The sequence below is a fragment of the Chionomys nivalis genome, chromosome 2 (assembly GCF_950005125.1).
Source record: "Chionomys nivalis chromosome 2, mChiNiv1.1, whole genome shotgun sequence".
Lineage (NCBI taxonomy): Eukaryota > Metazoa > Chordata > Mammalia > Rodentia > Cricetidae > Chionomys > Chionomys nivalis.
Window position 1 is genome coordinate 87968014 of NC_080087.1, and position 16964 is coordinate 87984977.

Below are 16964 nucleotides of genomic sequence, written 5' to 3' on the forward strand. Positions count from 1 at the left end.
CTCAGGACCTAGGGCACTTCCCAATCGCTGCCTAACCCAGAAAAGTGAGAGGAAAAGCAGGTCCCTGAGGCTTTCCAGTTACTTCAGACTGGAGAGGACCTACTTCTGGGACTCCCTATCAAGGCCCACCCCTGGGTTGTTGCCAAAGGCCCATGCCAACACCAAGGCTTCCAGAGTTCTTGCCCTTCAAGGTGACACTTTTATGGACCCAGCAGGTACCCCCTTCTGAGGTCAAAGTTTAGGCCCTAGGTGTCTCTGGGACACCAGCCAACCCTAGCTTCTTTGCATTCCAGGACCTTCTTCTTGGTGGGCACTCAACTGAAGACACACCCAAGCCTTGTTTGGACCTCGGGGGCTACCATCTAACTTCTCTCAGTGGCCACCTGGAACACAAACGTGGTTGACCCCAGGCAGTGGCCAAGCTACTACTTTCCATGGTATAAGTAAGAACAGTATATTGTCCTGGGGGTCAGCCACTTGCTCCTCCAAACACCTGTTTGGAGTCATGCTGTAACTGATAATACCCTACCTTCAAGGGGTTCAGGTTAGCCTAAGTGGATGAGACCTATGGAAAAAACAAGTCCTAGGAATGGAAACCCAGGGCTCAAAATTGAAAAAGCTTGGTAAGGATGTCTAACCCTCGATCTAGACAAATCTCTTTGGAAGATATCTGCAGATTGTTCCCCATCTGGAGACAGTGGACCACCCTGTCTTCACTGGGTCTAAGGTGCAGTCGTGGTGATCAGGATTACCTTCTTGGCTGAAGGGAACGTGAAGGGCTAATAATGACCACCTAATTTCAAGGTGAGTCTCCTGACCGAGATGCCAGCTCACAGTTTCCACCATGGACGTGTGCCATTGGGTATTTAGGTGAGTTGTTCCACTTCCTCCAGCTCTTTCTTCCTCTTTCTTTTTCAGGGGCTTACGAAATTATTCCCAGAAATGTGGCATCTCAAGCTAGAAGTATCTAACTTAGATTACAACCCAGCACAATTCAAAGTGAATCAGAGGTTCCTAGGTACTTGGAAGAAGACTGAAAGCCTGTTGTTGCTTTTAAAAGATAACCGAGCTTCTATAAAGACTGGGGTAAACGATTTCTACGTAGTATATCCTTTACAGAATTCTCTCTTCCCCACCATGCGCCGGCTTTTCCGCCCCCTAGTAGAGTGTGAAAACAGCTGCACCGCTGTGTGTGCAGCCTAGATCTGGCAGCACAGGCTACTTTCCCCAGTGTGCCTACCAAACCCTTCCTGGCCTTTTCCAGAACTCAGCAAACCTTGGCGCTCCCCTGAATGCGGCTCTTTTCCCCTTCGGAATTCCCTAACCGCAACATGAACTGCCGAAAAAGCTGCTTGCCGGCGGGACAGACGACAGAAATATTTACAATAATAATAAAGTCAGGTCAAATGCCGGGTAGACTTCATTCAGACGTCATAGGACTAAGAACCTGCACATACCCGTCCCCTGAGGTTCTCAGAGCAAACAGAAGGCCTTGGGGAGAACCAGACTCATCAGGGACACCTGTGTGCGTGTGTATTTACCATCTGGGTAGTTGCAGAAGGAGCGGGAAGCTAGAAGTACATAAGGGAGAACTAGAAACTGTAGCCTAGGTAGCCAGGAACTACCCGCAAGTACTGGTTTCTCAAGGTCCTGCCCTTTTTGGTAATGATAAGTACGTTACAGACCCACAGCTCCCCAGACGTCATTTCTCACTAAATGGAACCCTTCGTTTACACGGAGAGTCCATCGGTCCGCGTTTCTCCCCAACAGACCCTGGGAGCAGCAGTCAGCCCCGGTTATGCAAAGTTTTTTTTTTTTTTTTTTGGTTTTGGTTCCTCCCCCTCCCATTTGAAAGTTTGCTGAATGCACGGACGAACTCCACAGCCCAGCACTAGCCCAGGCTGAGGGACTTTTAAGGTCCCGTATTCAGGTAGTTTTAGGGTCTATTTTGTGAGAATTTGGTGAACTTTTCTCTTTTAGTTACATCGAGTCCTGCTGCAGAAGAGAAGATAGATAAATCCTAGCGAAATAAAAGGACTATGTTGACCTTGCCCATTTTTCTCAGTTCTATCCCCAAAATGACCTGAAAAACTATGCACGCGTTGTGATATCCAAGTTAAGAGTGAGTAGGTGCATGTAGCTAAAAGAACTCAGCAGAAATCAGTAATCCAGGCAGTGCCAAGCCGATCGACTCTGTGTGAGTGCCCCACCGGGCAAGGCAGTGTGGTCGCAGTGTGCACTCCGCACAGCCCGAGTTGTGCGTGACAGGCTGTCGCTGCAATGTGCAGCCTATTGACACTGATGGATGCGCCAATGGTTGGACGGACAGATGTTAGGGCGGATCACACAGAGCGCGGTGCCTGAGCAGGGAGGGCTAAGCATTGGCGAGCAGGGGTGCAGGCAGGCAACAAGGGGACCGGCCCTTAGGCCGCGGCGGCACGGGTTAGGGGTGCGCGGCGAAGGAACGAAGGTTGAGAGCGGCGAAGAAAAGCAAAGGGAGAGGGAAGCATCCTTTGGGTGAACTCCCAGAGCGTGTTGCCCAGCACTGTAAACACGTCGCCGCCGGCGTGCCTAAATGGGTGCTCCGTGCTTGGAGCGTAAGCCGGGACCTTCACGGTCTGACCTCCAGCTGCAATGATCCTCCTCCAGGCCAGAGGGGTCCCGTGGCCACCAGAACCGTGAGACCAACGGCCGGGACGGCCGACTCACCGATCCCTCGCTCGCAAGAAGCGTTAAGCGCCCTGGGGCCGCGTCTCACCGGCCTGGAAGAGAAGCCGCTTTGGCCTTTGCGACCATAAGCACCAAGCGCCTCGGGTGTACCCACCCACGAGTAAGCCACACACACAGGCTGCCCGGGAGCCCGACCTCAAGTCGCCTCGGGCTCTCGGCTCCACCCGGGATCCGCTTCGGGTTAACTCAGAGAGCTCCCGCGCGCCTAGGCGCTGGAGCGGGCTTTATAGCCCGGGAGGACAGCAGCCGCACATCTGCATTCAGGCAGGCGTCTGGACCCAGCCCAAGCCCGCCGGCCCGGGGCGAGCGGAGACTTTTGATCTTACCGGTAGGGTGAGATCTTGGTCTCCAGGTCTACAAGAAAAAGAAAGCACGCTGTGAACTTTCAAAACTTGGAAAAGCAACCACAAGAAAGCATGAAAAAGGAACAGGGCTGAAGAAGGGGGAAGAGAAGAATAAGTTTAAAATAATAAGAAAACGAAGAAGAAGAAAAAGAAGAACAGCAGCAAGCAAGGAAGGCCAGGCGGCTTCCAGTGCACTCAGGCGGTTAGTCCTGGGGCGCAGGGCGCGGGCCCTCGGGTGGACTGTGGGCCTCGAGGCTCGCACTGGTGCCAGAGACCCAGTCAGAGCACCCAGACTCAGTGTTGTTCCGAGGAGCTGGGGGCCACCCTAGCCACCACCGCCCAGCAGCGCCCGGAGCCCGCTGCGCCGCGGCCGCCCCATTCTCGGCCTAAGAGCTGGCCCAGGGAGACGCAATCGAGCCCGCAGCGCATCGATGCGCCGCCGCCCGCGCCGCTCGGGCTCTGACTGCCGCTCCACCGCCGCCGCCCGAGGGTCGCCTGCGTGAATTCCAGCCCACCGGCGCCCTCACCACTAAAGTAAGTGAGTCCTCGTCACCCTGTCGCCAACGCAACCCCGCCAGCCACCTCCTTCCCTGGGCGCCTCGGCCGGGTCCGCCTGGAGCCTCTGCAACCCCAATCACCCAATCAATAATCAATCCCCTTCGTCCAGAACTGCCCCCAAAACGGGCACGGCTGAGGCGGCCCCCTGTCCGGGGCTCACACGGGTGGGGGTTTGGCAGGGGATCCCGAGTTTCTTCTGCCGCCCCCGTCCCGCCTTGGAACCCGCAGTCGCCATGGGTGGGGGGCGCGGCCAGGAGCCCAAGGGGGCGAGACGCGGGGAGCAGAGATTGTGATCGTCCCAAAGTCAGTAAAGGAAACTTAGAGGTGCCCCCTCCCACGCTGACCCCCGAAACACGCCTGAGAAAGTTTGCCTAAGGGGAAATAACAGAGGGAGGTAGCCATGGTGTGTCCCAGGAGAAGAGCCCCAGGGCCCACACCCTTGGTAGCCCTGCCTCCTCTCTCTGGTGCGCCCCGGGGCCCTGGGATCTTTGAAGGGGCACCATCCCGAGCTGGGGAGCACTCTGAGGCTTTGCACGCGGCGGGTGGAGAGGAGTGCGGGCCGGGAGGGGCAGTCGGGAGCGGCCCCGGGATGAGCCCGAGTGGGGAAGGAGGGATGGGCGGGGGCTGCGGGCTCCCCCGGACGGGCTCGGCTGGGCGGGCCCCGCGCCCCTGCGTGACCGCTCAGGGCGGAGGCTGAGGGCCTGCTCTGGGTGCCTGAACTTGGGCGGGGGTCCTAGGCAGGCACTGGGGCCAGGGCTGGGGGCGCCCCCGCGGGCAGGCGAGTGACACGATCATCTCCTTTTCCTTTAAGCTTGCCTGTTGCCGACGCCGCCGCTCCATCCGCGCCGTGGGCAGAAGACTGGACCGCTGAGCCCCGGGCCGCGGCGGCGGCTGCGCCCCCCCCAACCCTCCTCGACACCTCCACCCCCGGATGCCTTGACCTCCCTGCCCGGGGGCGGGAAGCGGGGCAGGACCGACCAGGGTCGCTCCCGGGCTCCTCCTCTCATCCTTCTGCCCGCCTTCTCCTCCCTCTCTCCCCGCCCCCCAGCCCCGAACCCCGCGCACCTCGTCAAGGGACGGGGCGGGGGGGGGGCAGGGCAACCGCTCCTCCCCGCCCCCTCCTCCTTGGGCCTCTGGAGCGATTTGTCAAACTTCCCATTCCGCCGGCAGCGTGGTCCTCCTCCTCCTCCTCCTCCTCTGCCTCCTCCTCCTCCCCCCGCGCTCCTCCTTCCCCGCGCCTCCCTCGCCCGCCCTCCTTCCCTCCGCACGTTCGGGGATCGCGGCGGAGCGCAGCGAGGGGGGGACGCGGAGAGCCGGGGCGCAGCAGCATCCTGCGGGCGGCCGCTCTCCGGGGGGGAGGCTGCGAGCAGGCCCGCCTCGCCGCCCCCCCCGCCGCCCCTCCCTCCCTCGGCTCAGCCCGGCAGCGGCGGCGGCGGCAGTCGCGGGAGAAGCATCATGCCGAGGAGGAAGCAGCAGGCGCCCCGGCGCGCAGCAGGTACGAGCGGCTTCCCCTTCCTCCTCCAGTCCTCCTCCTCTTCCTCTGCTCGCGCCGCGCCTCCGGGCTGCCGGCCCCCGCACTGCTCGCCGCACTCTTCGCCTCTCTCTCTCTCTCTCTCTCTCTCTCTCTCTCTCTCTCTCTCTCTCTCTCTCTCTCTCTCTCTCTCTCTCTCTTCTCTTTCTCTCTCTCTCTGTCTCTCTGCGGGCGCAGAGTAACTCCGGGAGCCCGGTAGGCTCGCGGCTTTCCTGCCGGGGTGCGCGCGCCCCCCGGTTGCCCCGCTAAGCTCTCCGCTCGACCCGCTCGCACACCCTCCCGGGGACGACCGAGTCGGGTTTGGTCCCCACCTCCGCCGCTTTGGCTGCAGCAGGGAAGGCGCTCTCCAACCCGTGTCTTTTGGTGGGGGGCGGGCGGGGTCACCTGAGTTCTTTGGGACACCTTCTGTGTTGTCCTGGGTACTACCCGGTGCCTACACGGACTAGAGCTAGCGAGGGAGTGAGCTGGCCGATCCCTCTGGCCACCTTACTGCTAATTCGATTGATTCTTCATTTATTGGGCCCAAACCGGGTACAGCGGTGGAAACCAGAGCGCACAGAGTCTGGGTATTGTCAGATGACTGTCAGGTCAGTGGTGGATGCTGACATTTCTTCCACTCGTGAATGTCTTCTTACCCCCTCCCTCTCTTTCCGCTGCTGTTCTCTACCCTCTTCTAGCACTTAGTTCTGGGACACATCTGAGTACTCCCCCCCCCCCTTTTTTCCGCCAGGAACGTCAACTCCTGTTAGGTCTGAGTTGATTTTTTTTTCTTTCTGGAAAAGAGAATCATTGAAAACAAAACAAAACGCACACATACAACATTATTTTGCGATAATGTCGGTTGGGGGTACGTTGACTGGAAGAAGGGTTTCTGGCCGGTTGCCACCCTTGATTTGATGACTGATTGATCGCCCGTCATGCCTGTGCCTTTGATCTATTCATTCCCAATAAACATCAATAAATCACTTGCAATAGTGAGGCCAAGCTCCGTGACGTCAGGAGGGCCCTGTCAGTGCAACTTCAGGGATTTGGGGCGGCTTGCTGAGAGAGGACCACATATGGACGTGATGTATTTTGATATGAATAACACTCAGACATGCAAAGGCTCAGATGCTGCCTGAAGGGGAGGGTTACTTAGGAGTCCTTTTCTTTATTCTGCTTCCCTTTCACTTCTCTTTTGATAGAAGAGGGGAGGGCTGAGAGAAGGGTCATCGAGTAATCTTCTGCATGCTGGTGGTACCCAGACTGGTGATGGTGGTACCCAGGCCGGTGGTGGTGGTGATGACCATTAGATCAGCCTGACTTCCAACTCTGCTGCACTCTGGCCTGCAGTCTCTTTACCAGGGTCAGAGAGAAGGAACCATGAGATACTTCTCCCAGAAGTGTACTGGCCTGTCAGTGTTGTGAAGAAACCTTAAGAGGGATTAAACTTGGTTTGGTGCATAGAATGAATGCGTGTTTTCCTCTGTACTCAGTGTTACCCAAATTTAGAAAGTTTGAAGATCCCAAACAGAGAGCTCACCTCCTCACTGATGCTGTCTGCTCATCCTACCTCCTCCTTTAAATTCCAGGCTTTAGCAGTGAGCTTATCTACCCAAAATAAACTCTAAAACTTTGGAGGCATCCTTTACAAAGTTGGGTAGTAGGAATGTCTTGGGCTTCTTCCAGTCTGAGATTTTTTTTCTTTCCTTTTCGGGTACACATTTTTTAAGGTATCTCTGCCTCCATCCAATGAAACATATGTGGTTGCTACTTTCCTTTTCATTTTGAACTCTGTAGTGTGTCTGCACTCTTCCACCTTGCCCATATGACAAGTTTCTCAAACGTGCTGTTAGTTTGATATCTGTTTATCTGTTTGTTCTGTTTTGTTTTTGAAGCAACCTGTTCACTAACCTTTTTGCACTTTTAAGCCAGCCAGGAAATCTCAGGTCAGTTAAGGAAAATTCATTCTATAAACCCTGACTGGAGGACTAATGGGAGATGGAAGAATGGCTTTGCTCTATCAAAATGACCCGTCAAAGCGACTTTGTTTCATATTTGATTTAATTGTCTCTCTCCTGACAGGCACATTCATCAATAGCTTAATGGTCAATCAGAAGTTGGCAGAATGAGTGCTTTCATTCTTTCTCATACCCTGGTTTTGGATTTACTTTATCAGAATGCTTCTGCCTAATGGACATGTGGAGGAGGGGTGCAGGATGACTGAGAAGCTCCACACAAAACCCTTCCACATTTAGGCTGCTTCTGAGTCCGCACAGGCCAGTAAGTGAGCTGTGCGAGGTGCTGGTTTTGTTTTGTTTGCTTGTTTGCATGGACAGATGACTAGGAACTTCTCTGTTTTCCCTCCTTTTTTTTTTTTTTTTTTTTTTTAGTTCCCACAGCTGCTTTGGGGACATACTGGGAGTGATGACAAATTGATTGCTTTGTCCCGATAGAGAGACAGTGGGAAAAAGAAAGATGTCTGCTGATTGGTGACTGGAAATCCTGTCCACAGCAACCTTGAAAATACTCGAGAATCCACCCCCCACCCCCCCACACACCAAACTGAAAGGTCCGCTCAGCCATAAAAAAAGAAAAGTTGTTTTGCCAGCTTCATTAGTGTTCACCTAATTAGCTGTAAACCTGATGGATTCCTGACAGCTTTAATGATTGGAGATGACAAGCTTGACGCAGTGTCATGCAGCAGAATTAGGTTTGCAGCTAGTTTGATGTAATCAAGTTGATATTACACAGTCCTGGCTGCCTTTAGTTGTGCATTAACTCAATTTTCTGCTGCAGGTGACAAATGGGCTTTGGTACCTGGATAATCATGTCATAGGAATTAGGGCCCTTTTAATGGTCTGGGGTAGAATAACAACCACAAAGGGCCCAGAGCTGGGGAGAAGCTTGCAGACGAAGCACACAGGTGCACGCAGGCTTTCTATCTAGGCCAAATGTAACAGAGCTCCCCGAAAGGCCGAAGCAGGCTCCAAGAATCCCTGAAAAGACGGATTTCTGCAATTTAGATTTTGAAAATAGAAATTATGCACGATTGGGAGTCTTTTTTTTTCTTTGCAGAGAGGGAGAATGGGAAAGAAAGAGGAGTTTCTTCACCTGCTGGACAGAAATCTGGGCAGGAGTTTACTTCCTCGGAGCATGTACGATAAAAGGGCCAGACATTTGTACTGGAAAGATTGTTGTTACCCATTGGAGCTGGGTGAGCACTGGCCAGTGTTCTTTAAGCAAAATAGCCCTTATTCCTTGCTTAATATAGGGTCCTCCCCCAGCCACAGTGTTTGTTTTTAAACAAGTATTTTCAGAAAATAGCAGTGCTGAATTGGAGTAATCCGTAACAGCTTTCTTTATTTTATCCACGTGTATATATTTTCTGGAGGATAGATCACAGAAAATCACTGTTCGACTTTTAAAAAATCTTCAGGAGCAAGAACTCATCAGCGACTTTTAGATTATTTTTTTTCCTTTCAAAGGAATTTTCTTCTATGGCGTTCTTGGAGAGGGGGGTAGCATTGTGTTTGTGAGGGTCAGTCTTCAAGCCTCCTGACTTTTGTAAAAGGGCCTAGGATCAGCTGGTGTCACTGAACTCTGTGGGCTTCCCTGGTATAGGAAGGTCACTGGCATTGCCAGTGGACATGCGCATGCCTGAGAAGGGGCCCACCTAAGAGGTGGCTCACCTGGTGTGTGCCTATGACACCTTCATCAAGCTGCCTCGTACTTAGGGCAGCTCCCGAAGGCAGCTTTTGCCTTTTCTCCTGGAAGCCCTGAGCACCCAGGATGACATGCCCGCATCTGCCTTGGGAATTTATTTCCTCTCAGGCCTGCGACAGGCGAGGTGGCATGGAACTGGCTATGGCTGGCCTATGTGGGGTTTTTTTTATTATTTTTTTTTTATTTTTTATTATTTTATTTTTATTCTCTCCTCATTTCCTTTGAAACCAAGGGAACCATATAGATATAAAAAGAAAAAAGAAATCAAGTCTATGAAGGAAAAAAACACAAGTCAAGGAACCTTCTTGTGGGCCTCTGCCTGGGCAAGAGAACCTTCCAGAATTCAGATTCTGTGTCCCCACTCCATGATCCTGACAGCTGTCAGGGAGGGCTTCAGTGCACTCCAGGGCAGCCCTTGATTGTGAGTGGAGGTTGTCATTTTGTTCTTGGGTGTGCTTGAGTGTGAGTGAAGGTGCCAGCAGCTGATAGATCAAGTCATTCTCCTGCTCGCCTCGGAACTCTTGTGTTTCCTCTCTTTTGCTAAAGATTGGTTAGTGGACTGAGGAGGATGGGAGATGACGGTGGTCAGGGCCCGGGGAGACACTGCGATGCAGGTGAGTGGGGAGGGTGCCTACCCGTGTTTCAGTCCAAGCCTGACACTTCCGCAAGGAGAAGGAGCATGTTCAGTGAAGGGATCCGCTCTTGCTCTCGGGTGCTTTCTGTTTTATATGTGGGCTGCAGAGTGAGGTCTGGCTAGGCTGCAAAACACAGACACGGAGAAGAGCAAGGAAGGAACTGGCGAGTGTGCCGTGGTCCTGATGCTACAGCCTCCTTTAAGCCTATCAGGCCCTCCAGGTGCAGCCTTTGAGGTTTCCCTCCAGGCTGTTTCCATTCTTACCTGCCACTGAACAACCCATGCATAGCTTTGGTCTGGTAGCTAAAAAACAAAACGTGGGGTGGTCTGTGTCTACCCTTCTGTGCCGGTATCCGGCCTACTGAGCTGCTGGTCCTGGAAATAACATTCTGCCCTTACCTACATCCTGAGTGCAGCGAGGCCAGGCCAAACCAGGGACCCTGGGAGAGGCTCCTGGTGCAGGCTCATGCTTTTCTTAACATTCTAAATGGTGGTTTCTGTGTCTGAAGGTAGAAATGAAAGGTGAATACAATATATTTTATTTGGTAACAATGGTGGAGGCTTGAACATCCAGGCAGAAAATGTGCACTTGTAATTAGACTCAATAGACAGGCAGTCATTTTTAAATTCTTTGACACATGCATAAAATAGTCATATAATAAGATAAGATGACAATTTTATGTTAGGTTGATAAAGTGTCCTGATACATGCATTTAAATGTCTGTAAGCCTTTTTTTAAAAAAAAAATCCAGACAGATTAATTCTAGTTTCCAGTGTTTGCAGTTAGTCATTCAATTAATTTTTAAATCCTACTAAACAATGACTATGAATATATTTTTTTCTTCTCTTTCTGGATTTCTTTTTTAAACCTGCATGGTAAGAAATGGTGGACTTTGGAGCTACCCTTTATTTTTTTTTCAGCATGTGTAAAAATTTACGTTCAGTGTGGACTTAAAAATTCAGGTCTCTGTGGCTAGAGTAAGGTGGTGCATTCTTGGAAATAATCTTAGGGAAGACAGTAGCACCACATGGCCGGCTTAAGACCACTTGCCTGAATGACTGACAGACTTGAGATTTAGGAATCATTGTTGGAAGAATTACGTAGTGTAATTGACCAAATATTGAATATTTTATAAGCCCCGTTTTTTTTTTTTAAAAGGACATTTCTAGCACAATACACTTGATTTGATCAGCATTTAAATTTTTAAATTCTTTGGGTTTAATTAGCTTCGTTTCTGTAAATTTTCCCACTGTTCCAGCCTACTAGCACACGAGATGCACTGAGGGTTAAAGGGCGTTCCACTGACAGTTGTATGTTTTGGACTTCCTGGGCATCTCTCTACTTTCTTTTCTCGGATATGCAAAGGTGTGGTTCTTGGAGCATAATTTAAATTTATTTGGGCTTAATGATAAATTAGTAATCCATACTATCGGGACACGTGTTATTAATTATAACCGTGCTTTCTTCATCCAGAACAGCTGTTGGGGAAACAGGGGAAGTTCAGATTGTTTGGAGGAGGGAGGGGGGCCAAACAAGGAACTCATCCACTCCTTGTCTTACTTCTTGGTTTCCTGACGATGACAATAAGGGCTCGCAGAGGACAGAGGATAGAGGAGAGGGAAACTATCAATTTCCACCAAGATGGCTAGTGGGAAATGCTCACTAAGGTACTTTCTTAGAAACATAAGCTTAACGCTCCGTCCTTTTGAGTTCAGTTGGAAACCTGAGGCTAAAAGCTGGCCTCTGTCCCACCGTCCGTCCTTCCGTCTGTCTGTCTGTCTGTCTGTCTGTCTGTCTGTCTGTCTGTCTCTCTCTCTCTCTCTCTCTCTCTCTCTCCCACCCACACACACACACACCACTTTTTCTTCCTTGTCTGTGATAAACCAGAATGTCTTCTTCGTAAGTCTAAGGTAGTAGAAAACAGAATACTCCAAATTCTCGCTTGTTTCCCAAACTGGAGCCCCCTTCCTTTTAATAGAGAGTAAAGGGCTCTACATGTGAGGATTCAAATTCATTTACTTTTGATATTCTGTCCCCATCATTAAATTTAGCCCTATGTATTCAGTTTCCTCTGAGTTCTTTGAGAAATGCATGTTGCATAAAATAGGCAATTTTTAATGAACAATTTAATGTAAATGGGTTTTGAATTTAAATTAATATTAATGAAGCCTTGAGTGCATTTATTTTGCATACGTAAAGACTTGTAAGTCTTTCACCCATGTGCTTTTTTCTTTATGTAGGAACATTGGGTGGGTGAATGAACCAGCACCTTTTAAAGATTTACACTTAAAAAATATTAAATCGATTTTATATGTCCCCTAGTGCCAACATATTATTAAGCAAAAGTGTCACTTCATTTTAAGAAAATAGCCTGATCTCCTCCGAAACCTCTCAGCTTCCAGGGCCCTGCAAGCTGCCACTGGATTGGCATTGCTGCTGGAGAAAGCCTAACCAACAATAGTTACTACAATCAAGATGTTTTCTTTCTTTGGCTTACCTCTAATGCATTATGTATCCTGGAATGATGTAATTAATTCTGTTAGATGTAATTGCTATAATCACTTTGATGTTACACATAATAAAGGTAATGTTGTAAGCATACAAAAAATATAAACACCTTATTGTAACGAACGCTAACATTTCTTCTTCTAGAGTCTGGTTTAATGCGCAAGGGCTGCAAACTATTTTGGGTCACAGGTGACAATTGGTTCGAGCTGAGCTCTTTGGGATTCCGAAGGATGGCTCCTTGGCTTGGAGGAATCTCCAAGCCTGTTGCCTAGGGATCTTAATGCCAGTTTCCTTAAAGATGTGGCTAATTAAGAGAAGGTTTTGTCTGGTGTGGAGGAGAGAGGTAAAGGCTTTAGAAGTAGTCATGACACCAGAGGATGGCTTAGGAGGGCGTAGGGAAGTGGGAGGTGGCTGATTCCTCGGTTTTTCTCATGGTGTAGAATTATGGGAAATGCTGTGTGTGTGTGTGTGTGTGTGTGTGTGTGTGTGTAGGAGAGAGAGGGAGGGGAGCGAGATAATGCGTGTGCTGATGGTAGGTGGAAAAGACTGCTTTTCTATAATAATATAATAAGGGAAATAAAATGCAACAACGTATTTTATCCTCATTCCATATGTTCCGTGGACTTGTGTATGTGTGTGTGCATGTGTATGCATATGTGTGTGTGTGCGTGTGTGTTCGTGCATGCATGAACGTGTGTGAGTACGTGTGTGTGAGACTATTCATGAAATACCAGGGCTGATATTGCCTGTTGTACTGGAACCACCTCACCACCCACACTCCCAGCTTTAACGCACCCAGAATGGATCCATTCCTTCCCTCCACAGGGTATAAAAGTTTGCCTGAGATTTGGGGGTAAAAGGCTCCTAATGTGCATAAATTACTCTCTCCCAATGCAGCTTGCAAGTGGTGGACAATGTGGCAGGCCAAGGAATCATACTGTTTAATTTTTTTTCCCCTCTTGGGTACCCTGAGTTAAAGCAGCATGTTGATCTTTTGCATGCCCAACTGTAGCCACCCCCCCCCCCCCGCCCAGATGTTGTTACAGGGAATCTGTTAAAGCCTCATGACCCAAGGTGAACTTGACAACAGTTTCTGTGAGATTTCCATTTCTTTCTTTATTATTTATTTCCTTATTTATTTACATGTGAGGCTTTTGAGACTGTAGCCCAGGCTGTTGCAGCTTCCTGCATGCTAGGATGACAGGCCTGTGTCCCCATGCCTGACCTACACGTGCTTCTAATGATCACACACACAAATCTACAAAGCTGCGTGTGCATGCGAGAAGGGGATTCCGCCGTCTCCTAGGAGGACGGAAAGGTGTGCGAAGGGGGCATCAGTGCCCTAGCTTGTGTTCAGGGCTCCTCCAAGGATCTTGTTGGCTTTAGTGCCTGACTGCAGACCTAATTCCCAGGAAAGCAGGACTTGGGCAGGTGGGTGTCCCACCTTGCAGGTTGGCCTAGGTCTAAAGGGACAAGAGTCCTGAGTCTGGGCCCATCCTGGGCTGCAGACCTATAGCCCAGTCCTCAGACTCTGACTCTTAGGCTGGTTTTGATGGGTGGAATGATAAAAGGTCTGTGAACTGCAAAGGCCCCTGTAATCAGGGCGGGCGCTGACATCCTCCTCAAGTTTGACAGCTCCTTCCTTTTCTGTCCTCACCGCCAGGCCTTTCTCAACCAGTAGCCCCGCCTCCCTCCACCCACCCTCGCTGCCCGCCACCCACCCCTTCCCTCCCTGTCCCCCTTTCTGCCTCTCTCTCTCTCTCTCTCTCTCTCTCTCTCTCTCTCTCTCTCGTTTCATGTTCTTGATCAGTCTCAGATGCTGGGAATTATTTTTTCGGGCGGGAGGGGGAGTGTTGCTTTAGGTTTGTGGGTTTGGGCAGGTGTGAGAGGAAATCTTTCCCCTCCTCTGTCTCTGTGTGTGTCTCTCTCTCTTTCTCCCTCTCTCTCTTTCTCTCTCTCTTTTTGTACTGTAGGCCTGTTGCTAATTAATGTTCCCCCATAAGATTCTGTCGGAGTTGAGTAATGTTTTTGATCTTTATGCCTGATAACTGCATACTTAATGAGATTTCAAAGCTGTGAGTGCAGCTTCCTACAATTATTGACAGATGCCTTTCCTTTGCCATTGGGTTCAGCTTCATAAATCCTCCCGCTGTAATGAGGTTGAGCGGTACCACCCTGGCAGTGAGCTAATGAAAGGGGGGAGGGCGCATCGGCGCATGGCTGTCTGACACATTTTTTTTCCTTTAAAATTTACTATGCAGATGTCAAGCTGCGGGCCGATTACTTCAAACATGCTAATTTTTATCTTGCTTTTGTGTCAGCCCTTTGCCATTAAAAAATAAATAAATAAAAGGACTAACCTCCCTGCCCTCCATTTCATTCTTTTTTTTTCTTCTTCTTAAATCGTATTTTTAATAACCCCCAGTGTGTGGCTGCTGAGGACGCTGGTGTGCACATGGCCTTTTCCAGGTATCTGGTAGTAGGATTGGTTTAGGGTGTGTGTGTGCGCGCGCGTGTTTGTGTGCCATCGGAAGGACAGGGGGAGGATAAAGCGCGATTTCCCCAGGCCTCCCGGCAGCCTGCCCTAAGTATGCACTTGAAACGTCGGCGAATTCATTTCAGAGTTCTGAAACTAAATCCTGGTGGGGAAGAACCTCGCCATGCCAAACAGTCGATTTCCTTTTCAGCGGACTCATACATCACTGACCCACCCTTTCCTCCTGACAGAATGACATATGTCATTTATCATATGGGCCTCGGCCAGACAACAGCAAGGGGAGGGAAGCCCAGTTGTCCCCTCCTCCTCCAGTACAGTACAGTATGGCTTGCTCTCGGAGCTTTGCTGATTTGGTGCGAGAGGCAGAGGGTGGAGAGAGGGGAGGTAGGGAGAGGGGACGCTCCAGCCTACCCTGTGTATGGCTGTCTTCAGGATGTGTTCTGTGCCATTGCCATGAGGGTACAAGACTGGCCATGGTACCAAAGATGCTGTGTTCCTTTATATGATCAGCCGAGCCGCACTGCTCAGCTTCCGACACTGGATGACTTCCCTGCCCTTCCTGTGTCTCTTCTCTCTCTCCCCACTTTCTGTTCCTTCCCTTTAGTGCAGAATGGGGAAAGCAGTTGACAGGTATCATTCAAGCAAGGCCCCGCGTGTGAGGGGTGGGATAAATGAGTCTCAGGGCTCCTGGCTTCACATGATTCAAACGTACGTTATTGAAGATGGATGTTCCTTAAAAAAAGATTGATGGTAGATGCTGGGCTTGGGGTACCATTTATCATTTTGAATATTATTTAGACTTGCTGAGTAAACCTGTAACTTGAGAGTTGTACCAGACGGGACTGGCTATAGGCTGTGTGTGTCTCTCTGTGTGTGTGTGTCTGTGTGTGTTTGTGTTTCATCGATTGGCCTTGGACTCTCATTGCTGCAGAGTAGACAGGAGCCCCCTTGTATTTATAGTAGAGGTCTCCCAAAACATAAAGACAGGGAGGGATAAAGTTTTAATTTTAAACAATTTTAAAGGACATGAAGGAAAATGAAGTGTGTATGATTGGCACTAAAGCGCTCTCTCTCTCTCTGTGTATGTGTGCACGTGCGTGTGTGTGTCTGTCTGTCTGTCTCTGTGTGTGTGTATGTGTGCACGTGCGTGTGTGTGTGTCTGTCTGTCTCTCTGTGTGTGTATGTGTGCACGTGCGTGCGTGTCTGTCTGTCTGTCTCTCTCTCTGTTATTCTTCCCCCATGGAGGCAGTCACGTACCAAACATTAAAATATAAACAGCCGTACTTACCGAACCCTTGTCTGATTTTTTAAATTCTGTGTCATGCTTTTTTTTTTTTAAAATCTGTATTGAAATAGCTTAGCACAATATAACTTAAAAAAAAATACCGGTTGCTTGGTTAGTAGTGTGAGAACGAAGTAAAAAAACACTTGTATGTCTCAAGAATATTTGAAATAAAAAAATTTTCCTTTGCGGCTCCCTGCCTCAGCTCCCAGCAGCCTCTTTTCTTTGTGTCTGCACTCTGTTCTCTGCAGCTGGCCCCCCCGACCCCCACTAGGACTGATGTGGACAGCTGTTTGCAGGGCCTGCCAGTTAATCATTTCTGCTGCTTTTGCACCCTCAAGCTCTGTGCACTGGGACACCCCCACCTACTGGAAGTACTTAGGGACGCAGGCTGGCTTGCCACTGGAGCCCCCAGATGTCTGGAGGTAGGCTGTGGCAACCTGATGGCCTTTACTCTTCTGTTTCTGAGGCCTTGGTGCCTGGCTCCCCAGGAGGAAAAGGAAAAGAGAAGCTGTGGCCTCCGTGCTCCAGTCTTCTGAACCACGGAAGCCCTGATAGTGCAAATGCAGTTGTCAGGGGCCACGTTCGTAGTCTGTACACAACTTTATTTGGGTTTGCTAACGAAATGGAAGCCTTACTCACAGACTTACAGTGTGACCATTCGTTTCTTAAAATGGTGAGACAGAAAGTTAGATGGAGGTTTTTTCCCCCCACCTATTAAAAACACAAGAATCTAGAATTTGTGAAGGGACTGAATTTACGTGCCTAGAGGCTTGTGGGAAAAAAGTTCCTGAACATGCAAAAATAAATAAATAAATAAATAAATAAACAAACAAACAAATAAATAAATAAATAAATGGCATCTGAAAGAAATGGGATTCAGACTGTGCACTGGCTAAAAGGCAACTCTCATTCTCTCTTTCTGTGCATGCGATGTGTGTGTGTTTTGAAATAACTTTATTAACACTCAGATGCTTTGCACTGCCCATGGCCCTGGCTTAGGGTTCACTCTGGGGGTTTCCCAGCTGCTGCCTCAAACCAGGTAGCATCAGATCCATCTTTTGTTGGTACCTGGAATCACATCAGGTTATATCAGTCGCTGCTGCTGCTGCTGCTTGCTGAGACTTCATGGAAGAAGGCAAAACTTTGATCATCTGCCCTTGCACTGGGCGGT

General features: G+C 49.9%; 1 protein-coding gene across 1 annotated transcript in view; it reads left to right on the forward strand.

The window, feature by feature from the left end:
• The first annotated feature begins 4449 nt into the window (after window positions 1–4449).
• Window positions 4450–16964, forward strand: part of Tshz3 (teashirt zinc finger homeobox 3) — a 75926-nt gene continuing 63411 nt past the window's right edge. The window contains exon 1 of the mRNA XM_057762822.1: window positions 4450–5127. Coding sequence (XP_057618805.1) covers window positions 5088–5127 — 40 coding nt within the window. The 5' untranslated portion in view covers window positions 4450–5087. The remainder of the gene's footprint in view (window positions 5128–16964) is intronic.